Source organism: Thermothielavioides terrestris, chromosome 6, assembly GCF_000226115.1.
Source record: "Thermothielavioides terrestris NRRL 8126 chromosome 6, complete sequence".
NCBI lineage: Eukaryota > Fungi > Ascomycota > Sordariomycetes > Sordariales > Chaetomiaceae > Thermothielavioides > Thermothielavioides terrestris.
Genome location: NC_016462.1, coordinates 2,086,131 through 2,105,560, shown reverse-complemented (window position 1 = coordinate 2,105,560; position 19,430 = coordinate 2,086,131). Strand labels below are relative to the sequence as shown.

The 19,430-nt window shown below is 50.9% G+C and overlaps 5 protein-coding genes across 5 annotated transcripts; 3 read left to right on the top strand and 2 right to left on the bottom strand.

Moving 5' to 3' along the window:
* Window positions 1-290: 290 nt before the first annotated feature.
* On the top strand, window positions 291-2,964 carry THITE_2124101 (uncharacterized protein). Its single transcript, XM_003657857.1, has 3 exons — window positions 291-540; window positions 611-2,427; window positions 2,510-2,964. The coding sequence occupies exons 1-2, from the start codon at window positions 466-468 to the stop codon at window positions 2,420-2,422; spliced, it is 1,887 nt and encodes a 628-aa protein (XP_003657905.1). The 5' UTR covers window positions 291-465; the 3' UTR covers window positions 2,423-2,427; window positions 2,510-2,964.
* Window positions 2,965-3,347: 383 nt separating this feature from the next.
* THITE_2124100 (uncharacterized protein) lies at window positions 3,348-4,696 on the top strand. The gene has a single exon (XM_003657856.1). It carries the CDS (start codon window positions 3,587-3,589, stop codon window positions 4,517-4,519), a length of 933 nt encoding a protein of 310 aa, XP_003657904.1. The 5' UTR covers window positions 3,348-3,586; the 3' UTR covers window positions 4,520-4,696.
* On the bottom strand, window positions 4,697-5,562 carry THITE_2124099 (uncharacterized protein). The gene has a single exon (XM_003657855.1). The coding sequence runs from the start codon at window positions 5,471-5,473 to the stop codon at window positions 4,874-4,876; it is 600 nt and encodes a 199-aa protein (XP_003657903.1). The 5' UTR covers window positions 5,474-5,562; the 3' UTR covers window positions 4,697-4,873.
* A 7,680-nt stretch (window positions 5,563-13,242) lies between these two features.
* On the top strand, window positions 13,243-13,866 carry THITE_2058890 (uncharacterized protein; the record flags this gene model as incomplete). The annotated part of the gene is made up of 1 exon (XM_003657854.1): window positions 13,243-13,866. A coding segment is annotated over one exon (624 nt), but the record flags the coding sequence as incomplete, so codon positions are not given.
* A 1,621-nt stretch (window positions 13,867-15,487) lies between these two features.
* Window positions 15,488-18,582, bottom strand: THITE_2124098 (uncharacterized protein). The gene is made up of 3 exons (XM_003657853.1): window positions 16,774-18,582; window positions 16,140-16,700; window positions 15,488-16,033 (listed from the first exon to the last, which is right to left on the bottom strand). Exons 1-3 carry the CDS (start codon window positions 18,340-18,342, stop codon window positions 15,938-15,940), a joined length of 2,226 nt encoding a protein of 741 aa, XP_003657901.1. The 5' UTR covers window positions 18,343-18,582; the 3' UTR covers window positions 15,488-15,937.
* Between the last annotated feature and the right edge of the window lie 848 nt (window positions 18,583-19,430).

Below are 19,430 nucleotides of genomic sequence, written 5' to 3'. Positions count from 1 at the left end.
TGACGTTGGAGTGCCGCTAGCCGTTCCAGGTTAGTTAGTGAACATGCTGCCAAGGAATGTTGCCAAATAAACTCTCTTGGCGCCCCCAATTCCAATCTTCCTGTGACGGATTGCACTGGACTGACGCAGTAGCACGCCATCGACCAGTGAACCTGGAAATTCGGCACCGCCACAGCGCCCCACTAACCCGCTCCCAGGTGTGCTTGCTGGAGTGATCCCCAGCCACAGAGGGGCGCTCAGCTCGGCATGAGCCTCCAAACTTTTGGCAAGGCGGCGCGTGGCTTTGCACCTGATAAGCCAGCGGGTTTGATCGCGTGCAGCTCCACCACTTCACTGCTTCTCAGCAACAGCCCGACATCCTTATCTGCCATCAGCGCAAGGCAGCGCACCGCTCTGACGCCTTTGCATGCTTTACGCCCCTAGATCTGCCACTGGTTTTGGAGCCACCGGCTCAGAGTAGGCAAGATGGCGGCGCCGAAGATGACCAAGAACCAGATGCGCCGGGCCAAGAAGAAGGAGCAGAAGAAGGCCCGGGCTGAGGTGCGTTTCCAGGCTTTTCCTTATGTTCCTTTCCGCCCGTTCCTGTGCCGACATTGACTGACAGCCCCAGCAAAACGGTGCCACGGAGCGCGAGGTCAAGGACGAGACTGCGGAGGCAACAGAGCCGCCTGTCAACGGCGACAGTACATCCCCCGACCATCTCGAGGTCAAGAAGGACCCGGATGCGTCAGACAAGATCGACGCCGACGGCCCCGTTGATGAAATAGTTCTTCCGGAGGACGACCCAGCGTTTGCCGCGTACAAGAGCATCTTCAAGAAGTTTGGGGCGGGTTTGGAGGATGAGGAGGCATCCAGAGAAGCGAACGCGGGCAACAAGGGCGAAGTCTTCTTTGACCAGGACGACGAGATCCCTAGCGAGGGGGAGGATGCACAACCAAAGCTGTCCAAGAAGAAGCGGAAGAAGCTGAACAAGCTGTCCATCGCCGAGCTCAAGGCGCTCGTGCGGAATCCCGAGGTCGTCGAGTGGCACGATGTCTCTTCTTCCGACCCCCGCCTGCTGGTCCAGATCAAGGCACAGCGCAACATCGTCCCCGTGCCGGGCCACTGGTCGCTGAAGCGCGAGTACCTCTCCAGCAAGAGGGGTATCGAGAAGCCGCCGTTCAAGCTGCCCAAGTTCATTGCCGAGACCGGCATCACCGAGATGCGCGACGCTGTCCTCGAGAAGCAAGCTGAGCAGACGCTCAAGCAGAAGCAGCGCGAGCGGGTGCAACCCAAGATGGGCAAGCTGGACATCGACTACCAGAAGCTCTACGACGCCTTCTTCCGCCACCAGACGAAGCCTGAGCTGACCCGGTTCGGCGATGTATACTACGAAGGCAAGGAGTGGGAGGCGGACTACAAGGTGTTCAAGCCCGGCGAGATTAGCGACGCGCTGCGCGAGGCGCTTGGCATGCAGCCCGGTTTCCCGCCCCCCTGGCTGCTGCAACAACAACGCATCGGTCCCCCGCCCTCGTACCCGACCCTCAAAATCCCGGGTCTCAACGCGCCTATCCCGCCAGGAGCGTCGTGGGGCTTCCAGCCTGGGCAGTGGGGTAAGCCCCCGTTGGACGAATACAACCGCCCCCTCTACGGCGGCGACATCTTCGGCATCATGGCTCCCGGGCAACCCGGTGCGGCCGGGCCCTACCAACCACAACAAGGCCCACAACCTCAAGCCGTCGTCGGTGCCGCGGCCCCGGTCGGCGAGCCCGTCGAACGCACGCTTTGGGGCGAGCTGCAACCGCTTGCCGAAGAATCCGAGGAAGAAGAGTCGGAAGAGGAGGAAGAGGAAGAGGGGTCGGAAGCAGGCGACATCCCGCCGGGCGGGACGGAGACGGTCAGCGGCCTGGAGACGCCCGGCGGGTACGCCAGCACGGTGCATGCGGACATGCACGCGCCGGCGGGGGTGGAGACCAGCATGGCGGGCGAGTTCGACCTGCGCAAGACGCGGCGCGGGTTCGAGACGGAGGAGTCGTCGTACGGCGCGCCGCGGCAGGCGTACACGGTGATCCCCGAGCGCCAGGGCCGCGCCGAGGGCTTCTTCGGCAGCGACAAGACGTACGACCTGTCCAAGAAGCAGGCGGCGCCGGCGCCGGCGTCGGTGCCGGTGCTCGGCCAGGACGACGAGGCCTCGCGCAAGCGCAAGAAGCCCGGCGACGTGGACGTGGCGCTCGACCCGGACGCGCTGGCGGCGCAGGGCGGCATCAGCAAGGACGACCTGCGGCGCAAGTTCGAGGCCAGCCGCCGCGAGGAGGGCGTCGGCGCCCAGTGGAGCCGCGCGGCCTACGAGGAGGACCTGAGCGATATGATCGCGCAGGAGAGCAGGAAGCGGCAGCGGCGGGAGGAGGAGAGGAGGGGCGAGCGGGAGAGGGGGCGGAGGTAATGCTGGTTAGTTGGTTATTTGGTGCCGGAAGGAGGATGGGGGGCAGTTTGCTAATTGTGTGGGAACCATGGAGGAGGGCTGGACTAGGTTGGCTGGGTTTTGACATGAGAATGCTCTCGGCGTTCAGGTGGACTTGCGACAAACAACACATTAGGCGCGAGGCTGTAATTATAGATAAGGAATCATTCAGTCAAAAGTGTCGGAAGGCGTCGAGCTGTGTTGGGGAGAGCATGCAATGTGAGCCGTTCGTCTTGCGCCCTGCCAGGCATTGCTTGCTGTTTGAAACCAGAGCCCTTCAAGCCAGCCATCTTCAAGCTCCCTCAAGAGTGGATTGGCCTTCGACGTCCGCAAAAGGACCCCAGTCCATTTGAAATATACTTGTTATGGATGGCTTTGCTCCCCCAGAACGGCAAGTCCCTCTCGAGAGGCGGACAGCTTCTGGGCCTCCACAGAAGCACGAGCACAACAGCGCGCTCTGATGTTGTACATACATAACTACAATAATCGATGACTGGGCACAACAGGCAAGCCATCTGTCTGTCTACCAGGACTAAGGCGGCCAGAGCTTAATCGATTGGTTTATGAAGGGATGGGATGGGTGTTTGTAAGTCTGATCGACAGCAGGAAACTTGGCCAAGACCGGAACAAGCATCGATGAATGTCCCACACCCAAACCCACGCTCACGTCGTGATCTCCCCTTGCTTTCTCGTTCTGTTCTCTTCCGGATCCGCAGCAAAACCAGAGAGTTCGTCGACGTGATAAGCCGAAGCGCAGGACCGCTGGGGCACCCGGTGGCCACCCAGCGGCTCCAGACGGTTATATAGATGATAGGGCTAGGATCACACCCGTCTACATACGGGCTACATACAAAGAAGTTGTCTTGTGTTGGCGCGCGGGTGCTCCTGGCGGCCCGACCCAAGCGGTGAGAATGTGAGAGGGGCCAATAGAGACATGGATTCCAGGGTTAGGGTATGTGCGGTTGTTGCCGACTTTCACATTCAATGACAACGACAACAACGTGGACATCAGGCAACAACCAACACGGTGTCTCATTCTCAAACCCAGGGCGGCCGTGTCTGGGCTCGCTGCTCTATCTAACTCATTTACTGCAGAACCAACATCATTCTTGCTTGGCCTCAGAAGAAGGGAAGCCCACTTCCATCATGCCGCTCTTCGGCAGGAAGCGCACCGGCCTCGAAGCGCTGCTCCACCGTCCGCGGCCCAGCATCTGGGAGCAGTTCCTGGCCCAGCCCTGCGTCTTTCTCGCCCGCGCGCTCTACACGTGGCGGCCACCCCTTCCCGCCCAGCCCGTGGTCGACCCCGTCTCGGTCGTGTGCGTGTCCGACACGCACAACAGCCAGCCCGCGCTCCCAGACGGCGACGTGCTCATCCACGCCGGCGACCTGACGCAGTCTGGCACGGCCCGAGAACTCCGGGAGGCCGTAGCCTGGCTGCGGGCCCAGCCCCATCCCGTCAAGATCGTCGTCGCGGGCAACCACGACCTGCTGCTCGATCCGGGCCAGGATATCAATGAGCGACGGGGCGCCGGAAACGCGGTCGTCTCGGAGCGCACGGCAGTCGACTGGGGGGATATCATCTACTTGGAGAACGCAAGCACAACCGTCACCTGTCCCAACGGTCGCCGGCTGCGCGTTTACGGCAGCCCCTACTCGGCCCGGCACGGCAACTGGGCCTTCCAGTACCCGCGCGGCGATGACGTCTGGGCCGGGACAGTACCGCGAGACGTCGACGTCCTGGTGACCCACGGTCCTCCAAGGGCGCACCTCGACCTGCTGCGCCTGGGCTGCGTGCACCTGCTGCGGGAGCTCTGGCGGGTCCGGCCGAGGCTGCACGTCTTCGGGCATGTCCACGAGGGGGCCGGCACCGAGTGGCTGCGGTTTGACGCGTTACAGGAGGCCTACGAACGCACTGTGATCGCCGGCGGCGGGATCTGGAATCTCTTGCGGACGCTGAACGAGTTCATGCGCGCGCTCTTCCGGACCGAGGTCGAGGCAAAATGCTTGCTGGTCAACGCGGCGATTGTAGGCGGCCTACGCGACAACGAGCGGCGGCGGCCGATCAAGGTGGTCATTTAGGACTTTTGCAAGCAAAGGCAGGGTAGCGGCTAACATGGCGGCTGGCACGCTGCCAAAGGTGCCCTATGGGCTAGAGTCGCTGTATGGACTGTACGAGGGAGGGCTCCTCTTTTTGTATGTATCCAGCTCAGCGTGTCCACACATGCCACAGTTAAGGCATCTCGTGGGGCCACTGCGTGGCCCCGCACCGGATGTTAAGCACCAACAACAACGGCAGCAACAAGCGAGCAAAGACGGGGTCTGTTTGATAGCCAGTCGAGTGCAACGGTAAGACCACGATGATTGAGACAAGAACAGTTGAGACCACTATCGCACAGCCGTCCAGTGGGCCAGCAAGCCTTGCCAGATTTCTCCTCAGACGAATAGCACGTGGGGTTCCTCCACAATGATGTTCATGTCCAAGAACCGCTTGCTCCTCGTCTCCTCTTCGGGCTCCCTGTTGGATCCGTCCGGTATAGTCAAAGCATTCGGCAGCGGTGGTACCTTGGCAGCCCAAGGTGGTTCTTGCTCCAAGACTACCTCGCGAGCCCTCAGTTCCTCCTCTACTGCTTCCCCGGCAATGATCGCAGGACTTCCCCGCGGCAAGCCGCGCTCTATCAGGCGGTTGAATGCAATGACGAGGTAGTACGGCAAGACAGCAAGGATGGCGTATCGCTCGGGGTCGGGGTCCTCGGGATCCGGAATCGCCGAGACGGCCCATGATGGCTGATTAAAAAAGTACTCGATCTCTGTTCGCAAACCGGTGATGTACCCGAGAACCAGGTACTCATACATGCGGTACAAGGATGCTGTAGGCGTAGCGCCCTTTGTCCGGGCTCGTTCTCCTGAGCATTCGGCTCGGTGAGCCAAGAGCCAGGCGACGGTCGGCGGTCTCTCGAAGCCTTGGCCAGCGGAAGAAGCTGCTTCTCGTTTCAGCCGAAAGGGCTGGAGAAGGCGACGAGCGAAGCTGAACATTTTGGTTGTCTTGGAATGTGTCTGTGAATCGTGCGGTGAATGGTGCGTCGAGGGCGAGAGACAAGCAATGTGTGATGACAGGAGAAGCGTTGGAAGTCGGGCTCACAGTTGTTGAAGCCAAAATCTGCGCGCCGTGGCGACTGTTCAAAAGGTCGCGTTCGTCAGGGCTGGTCGGCGTCTAAGGTAGCTTATCACTGCTGCTGCTGCAGGGAGGTGTCGGGCCTAAATCGATAAGCGCGCGCTCTGTTTCTCGGTTCCTGAATGAGATTGGACGCTCGTTCCCGGAAGCGCGGAGCCAGCCTGTGCCCCGGTCACCCACCGCAAGCCACATGCGCTCGCAGCTCTCGAGGACGAATGAAGATATGTCCGGTCCGTCAGTTTGAGACAGTTACTTCGCATGAACTCAAGAGGGAAATGATGGTGAGCCTGTTGGGAGACTGGGCGCCTCATGCGACAAGATGCGCCCATCGGAGGGGCCCTCTCTCAAATGGTGTGAAGGAGACATAGATGGCCTCAATGAGGTCTGAATGCATTTAAGACAGACGAGGTTCCGCAAAGCTTTGGCTCGACGTAGACGTTGAGACATATCCAAAGACGCGAGCTTCCCCTATTCCCATCAAAAACCCACTCGATCTGCTGTTGTCCCTGCCCGGTTACTACGGACTTTTGACACCCTGTGGTCCCAAGACACTCGCCTGAGATGGGTCAATTGTCACGTCAGGGGTAAGGGGCTCAGAGCTTGGCACAGCGCACTGGCCATGGCTTCCCCACTCCTGGATATATATATACCACGCTCTGTTCAGTCTTTAGCTCTCCTTTGTACTGGAACAACGTACTCTCTCTTTTCATCCCGATACTCTACTACGATCCTACCGTTGTATCTATACCTCGTAGCTCGCTATAGCGTATCAATTATAAGCCTAGGCGCTCTATAATTGTATATAGCTAGTAACCTATAGTAAGCTCTCTCTCTCTCTCTCCTTTTCTTACGCTCTATACCTCAATATAACGACTATCGAGAGTAGCTCAACTATCACGCTCCAGTCCTACGTAGATTAGACTAAGTGGTTTATAGAGCTTAAGCTCGTAGCTACGAGCAATGGCATCTAGGACGAATATGATCTAGATACTTTCGACGAGCCTTAGGATAAACGACTGAAAGTTCTTTTAGAAGATAAAGTAGTCGAAGAGCTTTGTAAGAAGCGCACTAAGGAATTAGATGTCCCTATAGACTAAGCCCTAGCTCCTATTGAACAAAAGGTTGCTACTAAGTTCGAAGCTATATATAAGGAATACCTTATATTTATAGCTATCTAGGAGAGTAGAATGAAGTTATATTTGTTTATCCTCTAGTAGATTATATACTTTATTCACCGACCTCTACTCAACGCTATATATATCGTTATTTCGAACGCTAGACTTAGTAATCTCTAAGCTCTTATTTATAAGCTTTGTAAGTAGCTTACGCCCTCCGATACTTTTGTTGAAGATTTAGTTGCTCAACAATATATAATAGTACTATAAGAGGCGTATAGAGTAGGTGTTAACCTATATAAGTAGTACTACTCTTAGAACGAAGCGTACCTATATACGAAGAGCTTCGGTATCCCTAAAGTGGTCGGACCTAGAGCATCTAAACACCTTATCAAGGCGGTCAGTTACCGGATTGCCCTAGACTAGGCTTATTACTAGCTCTCTAAGATTAAAGTACTCGAAGCCTAGGGGCGCTCGATTCCTACTCTCAAAGAGCTAGGCATTCGCCTCGGTATTTAGATCGACAATACTACTACTAAGGGGCTTAGCTATAATGTATTTACCTCTTTAGGAGTAGCTTAAGGCAATAGTTCTATAGATAGTATAGGCTTTTATAGCTCGAGGCTCTACTTATATCTTTATAAGGCTAATAGCAAGTATAGGTAGAAGCTAGTAGAGTACTAGTTTCTTTAGATAGTAATTACTAGGGTAGAGAAGGGCTACTATAAGCTTTTAGAAGTATAGATTACCAAGATTAGAAAGCGCTTTAACGAACTAAAGTAGAATTCCCTTTAAGAGAGCCTCTAAAAGCAGTATAGCTCTAGCTCTATAGAGTAGAGGAACTCTAGATTAGCTTCTCCTAATAAGGTCGTCTACACTATTATCGACCTAAGCCTTCTAAGCAAAGGAGCTTACTACCTATTTATATTCTCGATTATTGTTATCTACTAGCTTTTTTAGAGCACTCTCCTCGACAACTATACCGCTCTATATATCGTTAATGACAAGAAGCTCCTAGTTCCTAGTATTTTCGTACTATTAGGAGACGATAACTATATAGAAGTAGGCACTACTACTTTTCTTATTTCGGGAAGAGGAGAGCGTATTATAAAAGGAGTGCTAGATAGAGAGTAGAGGAAAAGAACTATAGACCTCTATTTGAAGAACGTCGCTATAGTAGAGGGCTTTTATATTAATATTGTATTAAAGACTACTCTATATATAGCTAGTATTTAGTATTTAGGTCTAGACTGTTCTCTATAGTATAGAACGCTTAAAAAGAGTATAAAGGTTAAGTAGTTGGTTTATAAGTTCAATATAGTTTTCCTTAAATCGAAGAACCTTTCCTTTTACTTTTATACTCTCCAACCTTTATAGAGCTTTATAGGCTTAGTAACAGTAAATATAGTTGTTTATAAAGATAATATAAGGTCATATACGTTATATATACTTTAAGAGAGAGAAGATACTAAGGAGCTTTAGTATAAGAGATCTAGATATCTAGGTTAGAAAGCTCTTTAGGCATTAGCGTAGAGTATAAAGAACATTAAGATCTAAGGAACATCGACGATCGAATATAAGGTATACACTCTATTGTATACTAGGGAGTATAATACGCTTTATAAGACAGAGCATTGTGCTTTATAGCCGTTCTAGTGCATCTCCTAGGACCTCTTCTTATTCCCTCCTAGGTTTAATAGTTCCTAGTACCTCCTTACAATTAAGGACGAATTCAATAGACGGATCTAGGCTTTTATACTCTTTAACAAGGGTTAAATCGAGCTCTTCAACACTATTAGAGCTTTTAAACGCTAGGTTAAACGGCAATAGGGACTCAACGTCTATAAGATCCGCTAGGACAACGATATAGGAGTCATTGTACTAGAAGATCGCTAACCAACAACTTACTAGCTCTAGATATACGACGAAGGTATCGACTTAGAGCTTACACTAATATATATACTATAGCTAAATAGAGCGTTAAAGTGTATAGGACAAGTTTTATAGCTAAAGAATATAAAGATACTTATTAACGTGAACCTACCTACAAAGCTTTGGCCAAAGGGTATAAAGGTAGCGGCCTTCTTATATACTATTTCGCCTAGCTATGCTCATAGTCTTTGGAACTTTAACGAGGTACTCTACTCCTAGTTTAAGAACTACTTTCGCTAGTAGAAACCGACCTTCTACTAAACGTTGACAACGGATCTATGCCCCAACTAGTCTAGGATCTTCGTATATAGCTATAGAGTATACCCCTTGGATAAAGAGTATAAGGCTAGGCATTGGAAGAGAGAATTCAAAGTACAATCGTATAGGCGAATTAGATACCTAGTTGGATATAGAGCATCTAACATTTACTATATCTAGGTGCCTAAGCTCGATAAGGTTATAGTGACAAGGAATATAACGTTCAACGAGAGGACCTTTTACTATCTAGATAAGGAAGAGCTTCTAGTTTACAAAGTTACTATTGTCAAAGATATAGTAGAGCACCTAGATAAGGGGGTTGAAGAGACCTAGGACGCTAGGTCGATTCTTCGAACGCTCTATGAACTTAAATACAGAGGACCAACGCTAGAGTCTATTACTATTACAGTTCCTAAGCGCGAAAGTATACTACTAGGTCAAGACTTAGGGGTAGGGGAAGCGTAGATATAGAGTAGACTCTTGACCTCTAAGATATCACTAGAACTATAGGCTTAGCTATAGAAAGAGCTTGTAAACAGAAGTAATAACGGAAATAGGGGTCTAGTCGATGATTCTAGTGCTCTTCTAGAGACTAATAGAGTATCTAGGGACCTTGGGCCGGTAATGGCCATCCTACGAGGCGTTGCCCCTAAGAGCGAACATAAAGCTTCTCTACCTATAGAGCACCTAGCTCTATAAAGCGAATATAAGGCTTCTTCATCTATAGAGCCTCTAGCTTTATAAAGTGAGGAAGAGGATATATTCTATAATATAGTAGAATATATAGCGAAGTAGGAAGCTTAGCCTATAGGGTACAAAGCTCTATAAATGTAACCTTCGACTAATAAATTAGTACTAAGTGTACTAAAACTGCGATATAAACCTAAGGAGCCCTTTATATCTACGAGAAGGAGTATACGAATTTAGAAGCCTTCTATAAAAGCGTATAAGAATATAGCTCTAAATATAGCTTTAGAGCGCGTATACATTTTCTTTATTAGGTCGTTGGAAATATAGGAAAATTTAGAGTTGAGGTTCTAGACTAATTACCTAGATCCTACTCCCTAGGAAGCCTACGATAGCAACGAGACGCTCTTCCCTACGTCTTAGGAAGGTATTAAGACACTCTTCCTAAAGTTGTTCTAAACCTTATATATAGTGTTTACTACTGCTACTAGCTAGATGTCAACGACACGTTACAACACTAAGCTCCCCCCTCTCCTAAAGAGCTAGAGAGACTTAGAGAACTACGAGTATAGGAAGGAGTTCAAGGCGGCTATATATAAGGAGATCCGCAATTTGACGAGCAAGGGAATATAGCGAAAGATCAAACAAAAGTATATAAAAACGTAGCCTTTGCCCTTGAAATAGGTATTCGACTATAAGCTCGATAAGGATAGTAACCTTAAGAAGTACAAAGCGTATATCTATATACGAGGCGATCTATAAGACACTATTAATATTGCGAATATATATATAGCTACCCTCGCTATATACTCTTTTTATACTATTATAACGCTTACAATATACTTCGACCTCGAAGTAAAGTAGTTCGATGTTAAATAGGCGTTCCTAAATATAAGGAGGCTAGACGTAGAGTAGGTGACTTATAAGCTTCTAGACGGATTTAAGAAACTAGGGATCTATATAGAGCTCCTAAAGGCTCTCTATAGGCTAAAGGACTCGCTACTCCTATAGTACAATGAGTTCTATAGTACTTTTAAAGAGCTTAGCTTACAACCCTCTATAGAAGAACCTTGCCTATTCCTCGACCCTAAGAAGAAGATAATCCTTATCTTCTATATCGACAACTTCTTAGTAGTTTACTATCGAGATAACGCTATAGCTATAGAGCGTATTATAAAGAGCATTAAGGCGAAGTATAAGGTATATAAGTAGGGCGATATCAAGCACTTCTTTAGGATCAAAGTTATCTATAACTATAGAGCGTATAAGATCTAGCTTGTATACAACTAGTATATCGAGAAGATTATAAAGAAGTATAGTCTCTCTAATATTATAAGCGCTTTAGCTATCCCTCTTCTTATAAAGGAGCTTCGTAAGTTCGAAAGAGAGGCGTCCCCTAAATAAGTTAAACTGTACTAAGAGCTTATAGGCTCGATCCTCTACTCTATAGTTATAATCTAACTAGACGTCGCGTTTATAGCTATAAAGCTCTCCTAATTCTTAATGAATCTAGGACTAGAGTATATTAAAGTAGCGAAACAAGTCATTTAGTATCTATATACTATACGCTTCTTTAGTATATAGTATAGGAGTAAAGGCATTTACTAGATACTTTAGATTGTATCCAACGTATTATATAGCGATAATCTAGATATACAACGCTCTTTATAGAGCTATATTATAATGCTCTTTAGAAGGTTGATCTCCTAGAAGGCTATATAGTAAGATATCGTTACTATATCTTCTACTAAGGTAGAGTTGAAAGCTCTATCGTTTACTATAGCTAAGACAATCGCCCTAAAGCACTTATTTAAGGACCTTGCATTTAAGATTAGAGAGCTTTAAAGGATCTTCTATAACAATCAGTAAACGATTTGGCTTATAGTAGGAGAGTATATAAAGATCAATACTCGCCTACGCTATATAGATATTTATAATATATAGCTTCGCTAAGAGTATTAGAATAAGTAGTTCAACGTACTTTACCTCTCTACTATATAGATGCCTATAGACAGTTTAACGAAATAGCTTTTAAGGTAGAAGTTCAAGCACTTCTACGCTCTATTAAACCTTTAAAATATACGTTAGGCAAGAAAAGAGCAAGGGAGTCAACTATCTTCTTTATAAAGACTATCTACTACTATTGTTCTATACTCTTGCCCTACGTATTCTAGCGATTGACGAGCTTTGTTATTGCTACCTTTCCCTAAAGCCAAAGGATCCTCGCCTATATCTCCAATCGCTCTACTAGCTCCATTATCTATACAACGACCCGCTCTAGTTCCTAGTTATCAACCAATTTGTCGCTCTCCACCTACTTAGAGAGTACCTCCTACACCTTACTCTTTGTCAACGCTATAGGCGTAAAACTAAGGGGGTTATCTAGGGCTCTACCCTAGATAGCTATAGGGACCTTCTACGTCTACTACTAAGGCTACTCCTCTACCGGCTCTACTATATTCGTATCCTCCTACTCTCTCTCCTCCTCGACCTCTTAGGGATCGTTTAAGAGTATACGAAGCGTAGGACGAATCTTCTTTATAGCCTATTTAGTGTCAAATAGAGGGTATAGAGTAGCGGATAGCAGAGACTCACCTTCTAGTCGAAGTCGTTGATAGCTACGGTTAAAGCTTATACTTTCTCTACGATAGTAGGTAGGATCGGCTTATAGCTATAGTTGAAGCGTTTACAGTGCTAGTAGTATACACTATAGCCATTATAGTTGTAGTAGGTTCTATCGTAAAAGTCTATAAGAGCAGTGTATATATAATCTAGGTATAGGATCTTACGCTCTATAGTCATTTATAGTATATAACTAGAAGGTATATTAGGGCGATATAGCAATGAGCTAGAAGGAAGAGCGTATAACTTACTTGACTAGGGGACTATAGCACTAGTTAGAAGAAGGTGTAGTAGGCTCTTTAGAAGCGGTATATAGGGTGGTAGGTTCTACTATAAGCTCTTTGGTACTATTACCCTCCTCTGAAGGGGTAGGCGAAGATATAGGCAATTCGTCTAAGAAGATGTCGAAGTATAGAGGTATAGTAGTCTTATACGCTCTAGGGAGCTAGGAATAGTAGTAGTAGTAGCTACTATATACGTAAACAAGAGGATGTATATAGGAAAAAGGAAGCTTGAGCTCCTATAGGCAAGAATTTATATCTCCCCTAGATCTAAGTGCTCTAATTAGCTAGAATCGCGCTTTAGAATTTCTTATAGCCTTATATAACCTACTCCTATACAACCTACTGTTCGCAAGGATTTCCTATATTTTGGTTTTTTATAGTTCAGTTGTTTAACCTATATGTATTTAGGCGCTCTGTTGAACAACTAGGGGGTATATCACGTTAGGGGTAAGGGGCTCAGAGCTTGGCATAGCGTACTGGCTATAGCTTCCCTACTCCTGGATGTATATATACCACGCTCTGTTCAGTCTTTAGCTCTCCTTTGTACTGGAACAACGTACTCTCTCTTTTCATCCCGATGCTCTACTACGATCCCACCGTTGCATCTACACCTCGCAGCTCGCTGTAGCGTGTCATCAATCCTGGTCGCGCTTTCAACACCGTCGCAGTGCCAACACTCTGCTCGAACTCGCGCCGCAAAAGACGCCTGGTCATGACGAGCCTCTCCCGAAGTTGGATCGAGAGACTCTCCTCTCGGCCTTGCAGAACGTCGCTGCCTATATCACAAAGAAAGGCGGCAATGTAACAGTCATCGCTATCGGCGGCGCTATCAACACCATCTACCTCAGGAGCCGTCAGACCACCCACGACGTCGACTTCTTCAACAACTACCTGACGGCCGATGACTTCAAGCATCTGATCCAAGGTGCCAGGGAGGCAGCCAAACGCAACCCCGAGCTCGAAGAGTCCTGGTTCAACAACCGCACCATTCTCTTCATCCCGAAAGACCAGCGGCAGACGCTGACGGACCAGGCATTTGCCCAGCGAGAGGTCATCTTCAGACAGGGAGGGTTGACCGTGCTCGCGGCACCTTGGCAGTATGCCTTCTGTTGCAAGCTTGACCGTCTTGCTGGCTCTGGGCTTCATGGTGCCCGGAGTTATGACCTCGATGATGCTGTGCAGTACCTGAGACGGTACCTGGTGAAGGCCGGCCAGACCCAGGTGTCGTACACGACGGTGCGCGAGTGGTTCACACAGTATTTGCTGCGCTGGACCAGCGCAAACGACGAGGTTGTCACGAAGGTCAACACGACATATCGAGCAGCCTTCCGAGTACAGTACAACGTCATTGCTTGAAACTATTGTCGCCGATGGCTGCGTACTGAGGTGGGAAGCAACTTTGGCAGTGTTTGTCTCAAGGCTGAGGGGTAATTGCCCGATGAGCTGTGGAAACGACTCGAGTATGAGGGTGTCCGAGGTCAGGATGACAGGTATTCTCTTTTGTATCCGGGAGGGTGGAGTTAGGTTTGTAAACTACTCAACGAAATAAGCTTGTCTCCTGTACCTGCAGCTTGGCATCCCCAGATGGCATCTTCTCCGTCGCAGGGTCTGAGTGTCCCGGCGCAAAGACAATATTGAGGCGTTACCTACTTAGCTGCCTTCCATACTACCTATGAATTCCATCACTTTGCAGGCTCTTGGCATAGGACTTCCAAAAACTCAGACACAGGGTCAGTACATAAGGTGCCGACAAATGGCTCCTTAGTCATGGAGGAGTTCCTCCAGGTTGACAGCCAAAGTGACGGCAGTTCGACAGGCTATTGGGACATGTACTCACCCCCCTCCCCCTTTGGCGACATCATTGACACGCACAAGGTTTGCGTTCTGCTCAGCCAGGAAGCCACTGTGATAGCTGTAATGCCAGGCTTCAAGTTCCTGCCGACGTTGGGCCCGTTCAATGCACCGGGATTTATTTGCACGTATAAAGGAACAGAGGACAGCCTGGGATTGCTCGTATCAAGAGTGACACGGAGGTATAATCAATATGAACTGTTGACGCTATTCACAATTCTGTTTTCTGAATACCTTGTCTACATTTACATCTGGGAGGAATAAGCTGACTACATGAATCACTATCTGCTACCTAGTTACCTAGGTGCATACCTTTAGATGTGGTGAGTTAAGTCCTCTGAATCTTTTGGGTGTTGGGTGTTGCTTTGGGGTCCTGTCGTGATACGGTGACAGTGAGCAGTTTGGCGAACCGCCTATGGCCCTGCTATCTCACTCAACGTTTGAATTAAGCTCTTAGCTCTTCGGCCTGGCACCACAAGGTTTAGGGAGGACCGATTCGATGTGTTTTGGCATGAACGTTGGCATGGCCCAGTGCTGTATTGTGCTTACTACCTATGCGAGTTCTCTGATGCCCAAAACGGGACAAAGGACAAACAGACAACCACCAAGCCGCCTTCAATCTGAGTTGATTTGTACCGCCTCTCCTATTTCCCCTCCCAGCCCCCCTCCCTTCTTAACTCTCTTGGCGTATTTCTATTTGATGGCTGACCAAATAGAGCCAAAGTGTCTACAAGCTCCAGTTACTCGAGCGCGCCCAGCCCGCGCTGCAATGCGATAGGACGGACGATGTCCTGAACGCCTGAACCAGCGGCGTATCCCAGAGGATCAATCCCAAAGCGGCAAGAGCCTAACTTGCCTCGCCCTCCCGTCTGACTACAAGTGACCTTGTTCCAAAGTTGTTATATCGATCCCGTCGAAAGCAGATAATTACCTAGCCCAAGTTTAGATTACTGTGTCTCGACAGAAAAAGATATAGCTAAGGTAGCTTACTTGGACGATCTTGTATCCAGACTCTACATTGAGCACCGGGATCGCGACTTCTCTGTACATACCAGCTTACAGCGGAAAGGGCGCTTAAGAAGGGGTCCGAAGGGCGCGGGCGTCGGGGGAAGGGAGCACTCAAGCTGGCTGACCATTCTCTCTCGGCGGATCTGAGCAGATAATGATGGATGATATAGGTGGACACCGTAGGTGTGAAAACAGGCTGACCCAAGTTGTAGAAAAGCGGTTTTGTAGCACTATTCAGACATGCTAACGATCGTTACGATACTACCAACCCCCCGACGGATGACGCAAAACGCCGTGGTCGTCCGTCCCTCCCCTCTTCTATCAAGGCCTACCTCATCATCTAATATTACACCTGCTTCCTACGCGCGGCTCCTCAGGGCCAAGCAGACGCGGAAGTGATGAGTATTAAATCCGATTTCCTGACCTTGGATCGGCGGTAGCAGTGCAGTATATCGAGATTCCTCCCTCTCCCCCTCATGCTAAGAAAGCCCGAGCCACCAAACCCGCTTCGCCCTCTGTCAGCATTTGCTGCCTGTGTCCTGTTGTTCGCCGCCCTTTGGCAGTGTCCTCACGAGCACGCCTTGCACTTCCAGTGCCTCCCCATCGCCACCGCCTCCTTGGTATTCTCCACGCAAACGTCATGGTACAGACGGTTCTTGCATTCCTTCATTTGGGATCACGCAGTTAGTGTCTCTGTCCAAAAGGGATCTGCCAAAAAAAAACAGGACAACTTCGGCGGGCTGTGGTAGGAAAGCAACAGATGTACATACCTTGTTCGCGCATCGCAGCAGGGCGGCAGCGGGCACCGGCTCGCCACACGCAGCGCAGCAGCCCCCGGAAGCTTTGTTTCTAGGGGGTTGTTGTTGGGCCGGCTCCTGCTGCTCTGTCTGACCGTCGGCGGCTGCCAGGCGACTCCTCGCGTCGTTCAGGATCTGGGTCGCTTCGAAGATGGCGGCGTCGGGCAGCACCCTGCGGGCCAGCAGCGTCGCCACGTGGTAGCTGAACTCGACGGCCCGGGACTGCTTGGCCACGATCCACGAGGCTTTCTCCCGCACAAAGCGGAGGAAGTTGCGGGGCAGGTACTGGGTCGACGAGATGTGCTTGCGGAGAATGAACGCGTCCCACTCCTGCATGTACTCCTTTTCTTGGGCTTCCAAGTCAATGAAGTCTTGCAGGTTGTCGCGATGCTTGAGCAGGAGCCATGAGTCGTCGATGGCGTGCTGGGGAACCGGGGTGCCCGGCTGGAGTTGGACCTTGCTCAGGGGGTCAAATAGGGGCTGGTTGGTTTTGGGAACAAGCACCTTCTTGCGGGCACGCTTTGCGGTGAGTTTCTGGATCATGTCATGTTAGTCGACCAAAGGGATGACCCAGCGCAGTTAATAGGAATGTGGGTAAATGACTCACGATCCGTGTTGCTGGTGTAGTCGTCGTCTCCTGGAAAACTTCGCGCCCATCATCGGGACCGAGGCGGGAGATGACCCAGGAGTCATCTCCGTCTACGTACTTCTCCAAGTCGAGAGGCTTCACTGGCAGGCCGAGCTGATAAACCTTTGGCCTCAGGGGAGAGCCGTGGCTGCGGGCATTCGGCTTTACAGTGACGCAGAAGCCTGCTTTGGGCCTGAACTCAAAGTGGAAATCATACTGCGGGTGGCTCAGATAGTGGGCACGCAGCTGAGCGAGTCGGTCGTTTTCAGCACCACACAGCAGACACGCGAACTTGTCCGTCTGGACCTGCTCTGGCGGGAGCAGATACGTGATTGTGTGCTCGTCGAGCTGGTTCTGCTCGTCACCGAGCTTCCGCCGCTTCCTCGTCTCCTTCCCGACCGCGTTGTTCCACATCTGCTTGACGTTGTAGTTAATGTCCTGCCTTGCCCGTCGAGATCGCCCGGGAGTAAGTTCACCCTCGGCGAGCTCCTCGGCTGTTTCAAGGGCCGAACCATTTGCCTGCCCGTTCACCGCAGTCTCTAGCTCGCCGTTCACCTGGAACTGGTGGCGATGCCCATTCGTGCCGTTGACACCGTTCACACCGTCGACCGCAGCAGCGCGCTTGAGATTGCCGTCAGCGGAGGGAACCGTGTGCTCATGCGGATCAACTACCGAGATGGACGGCAGGATGTCTTTAGAGTGCTCCCTCGACTTCCGCTGGCTGGAGATGGACGTCAGCCAGCGGACGTCCATGTCCATGAGGAAGTTGGTGGCGGCATCGCTGTGAGGCTGCTTCTTCACCCTCAGGCGGGCCGACTTTCGGTTGCGGCTGCTGAAGACGTCGGCGATGTAGGCCGTGAGCACCCACTGGCGGGAGGGGAGGCCTCGGTTATAGAAGGTGTCCTCATCGCTAATGGGGACAAGGTCGGTCGGAGGCCAGTTGGCATCGCCGGCGGATTCGAGCTCGACAAGCACCGAGTAACAATCGGCCAGGCCGAAGACAGCATCGTCGTCGCGCTCGAGGAAGATCTTCTCCTCGGGGATGTGAAACGGCCTGATGGAGGAGAAGCGCGCCATGGGGGAGGGGCCGGCGGGGTTCTTGAAGACGCGTATGTCGCAAAGCTGACTGTCGACGTGCAGGACGACCAGCTCGCCGCCTTTGCGACCGCTTACGGTCAACTTGCACCGCGCCTTGATCTGGACGACATCCCTGACGTTGGGCGGGACGACGCCGTTCAGGATGCCGTTCTTCACTCGGGGCGCGTCTTTGTGGCTGATTTTGAGAACCTCGACACGGAGTGCGCGCTGGGTGTCCCCGTAGTTCTCAAACAGCGGGAAGCCGTCGTACTCGCTGTCGATGCGGCGGCGCTTAGAGGCTCGCCGTGACTGATGGTCAGCCTCGGCGAGCTTGTCGCTCGGGTTGCTCGGGTCGCCCGACGACGGTGAAGACAGCTTGTTGCCCATATTTGAGCTCCAGTAGTTGGTGGCCTTGAGCCAATTCCGATGGAGGAAAGGCAGGCCGCGGTTGCGATGGTGAAGAGCCGTCATCGCCGGAAGGGCTCATCAGCAAGGAGCAGGCTGACAATGATCTTTGTCGATTGAGCGGAGACGCAAGTGTCAATGTGGGTGTGGGTGTGGGTGTGGGTGTGGGTGTGGGTGTGAGTGTGAGGGTGATGACTGTTGAAGGACCGAGCAGGGGTCAACGTGCTTCTTGATTGTGAGAAAGCCGCATTGTCGGTGCAAAGAGGATGGAGGCGCCCAAGGCAATCGAAAGGCGAAGCAGGTGGGAAGGAGGATAAAGTTAAGATGGGTCTTTGGCACGGAGAGGATGAGTGGAGGAGAAGGCAGTGATAAAAAAAAGGTTTGCCGTCAATAGCCTCCTCCTAGGAGAAGATGATGAATGCGTGTGTGTCGTGAGCAGACCGTACAGTACTCGGCACCGGGAGACGGAGAGGAAGGTGCAGCCGGTATATACGGTAATAGCGCCGAAAAAAACGGATCAAGAGGCCGATGGTCAGCGCTGAGATCCTATGGACGGTGTTTGCCGCCGGTGCTTTGGGGATGCGAAATAGGCTGGCAGCTCGTGTGTGTGTGCAAGTGAAGGAATTGAGCCTGAGTGATGATGGCTTCACGCGACGCCGGCGTGTTGCACACACCCGCTCCCACTTTGCGCTTGGGCTTGGATTTTGGACGACAATGCCCAGCGGGCCTCGTCTCAAACTTATTCAACTTGGAGCAATGCGCCAAGTAAAAGAAATGATGTGGCATATACGGGCTGGGTGTAGTGCGACGGCATAAGGGGGTACGGCAGAGAAGGCGGAAAAGACGCGTATGGGAGCCGAACTTGAATAATCAATGTTCTCGCGATGGGCAGTTGCTTGCGCCGTGCCACTCAGCAACCCTGGCCGTGGGTCGCCAAAACTCCGCAGCGTGTCCAACCCTGGAAGGGTTAGCGGATGGCGCGGTAATAAGGTACCGGGGTTGGCGCTCAAGCCTGCAGGGGATTGTTGTATACCACTAACGCCTTCTGGATATTGCTCCAACCGCCGGCCTGGATACTTCACCACCCCTGGAGGTTGGGAGGTTGGGAGGGAAGGCTGTCCCTTCAAAATGAGCAACGACTGATTGTGGATCAG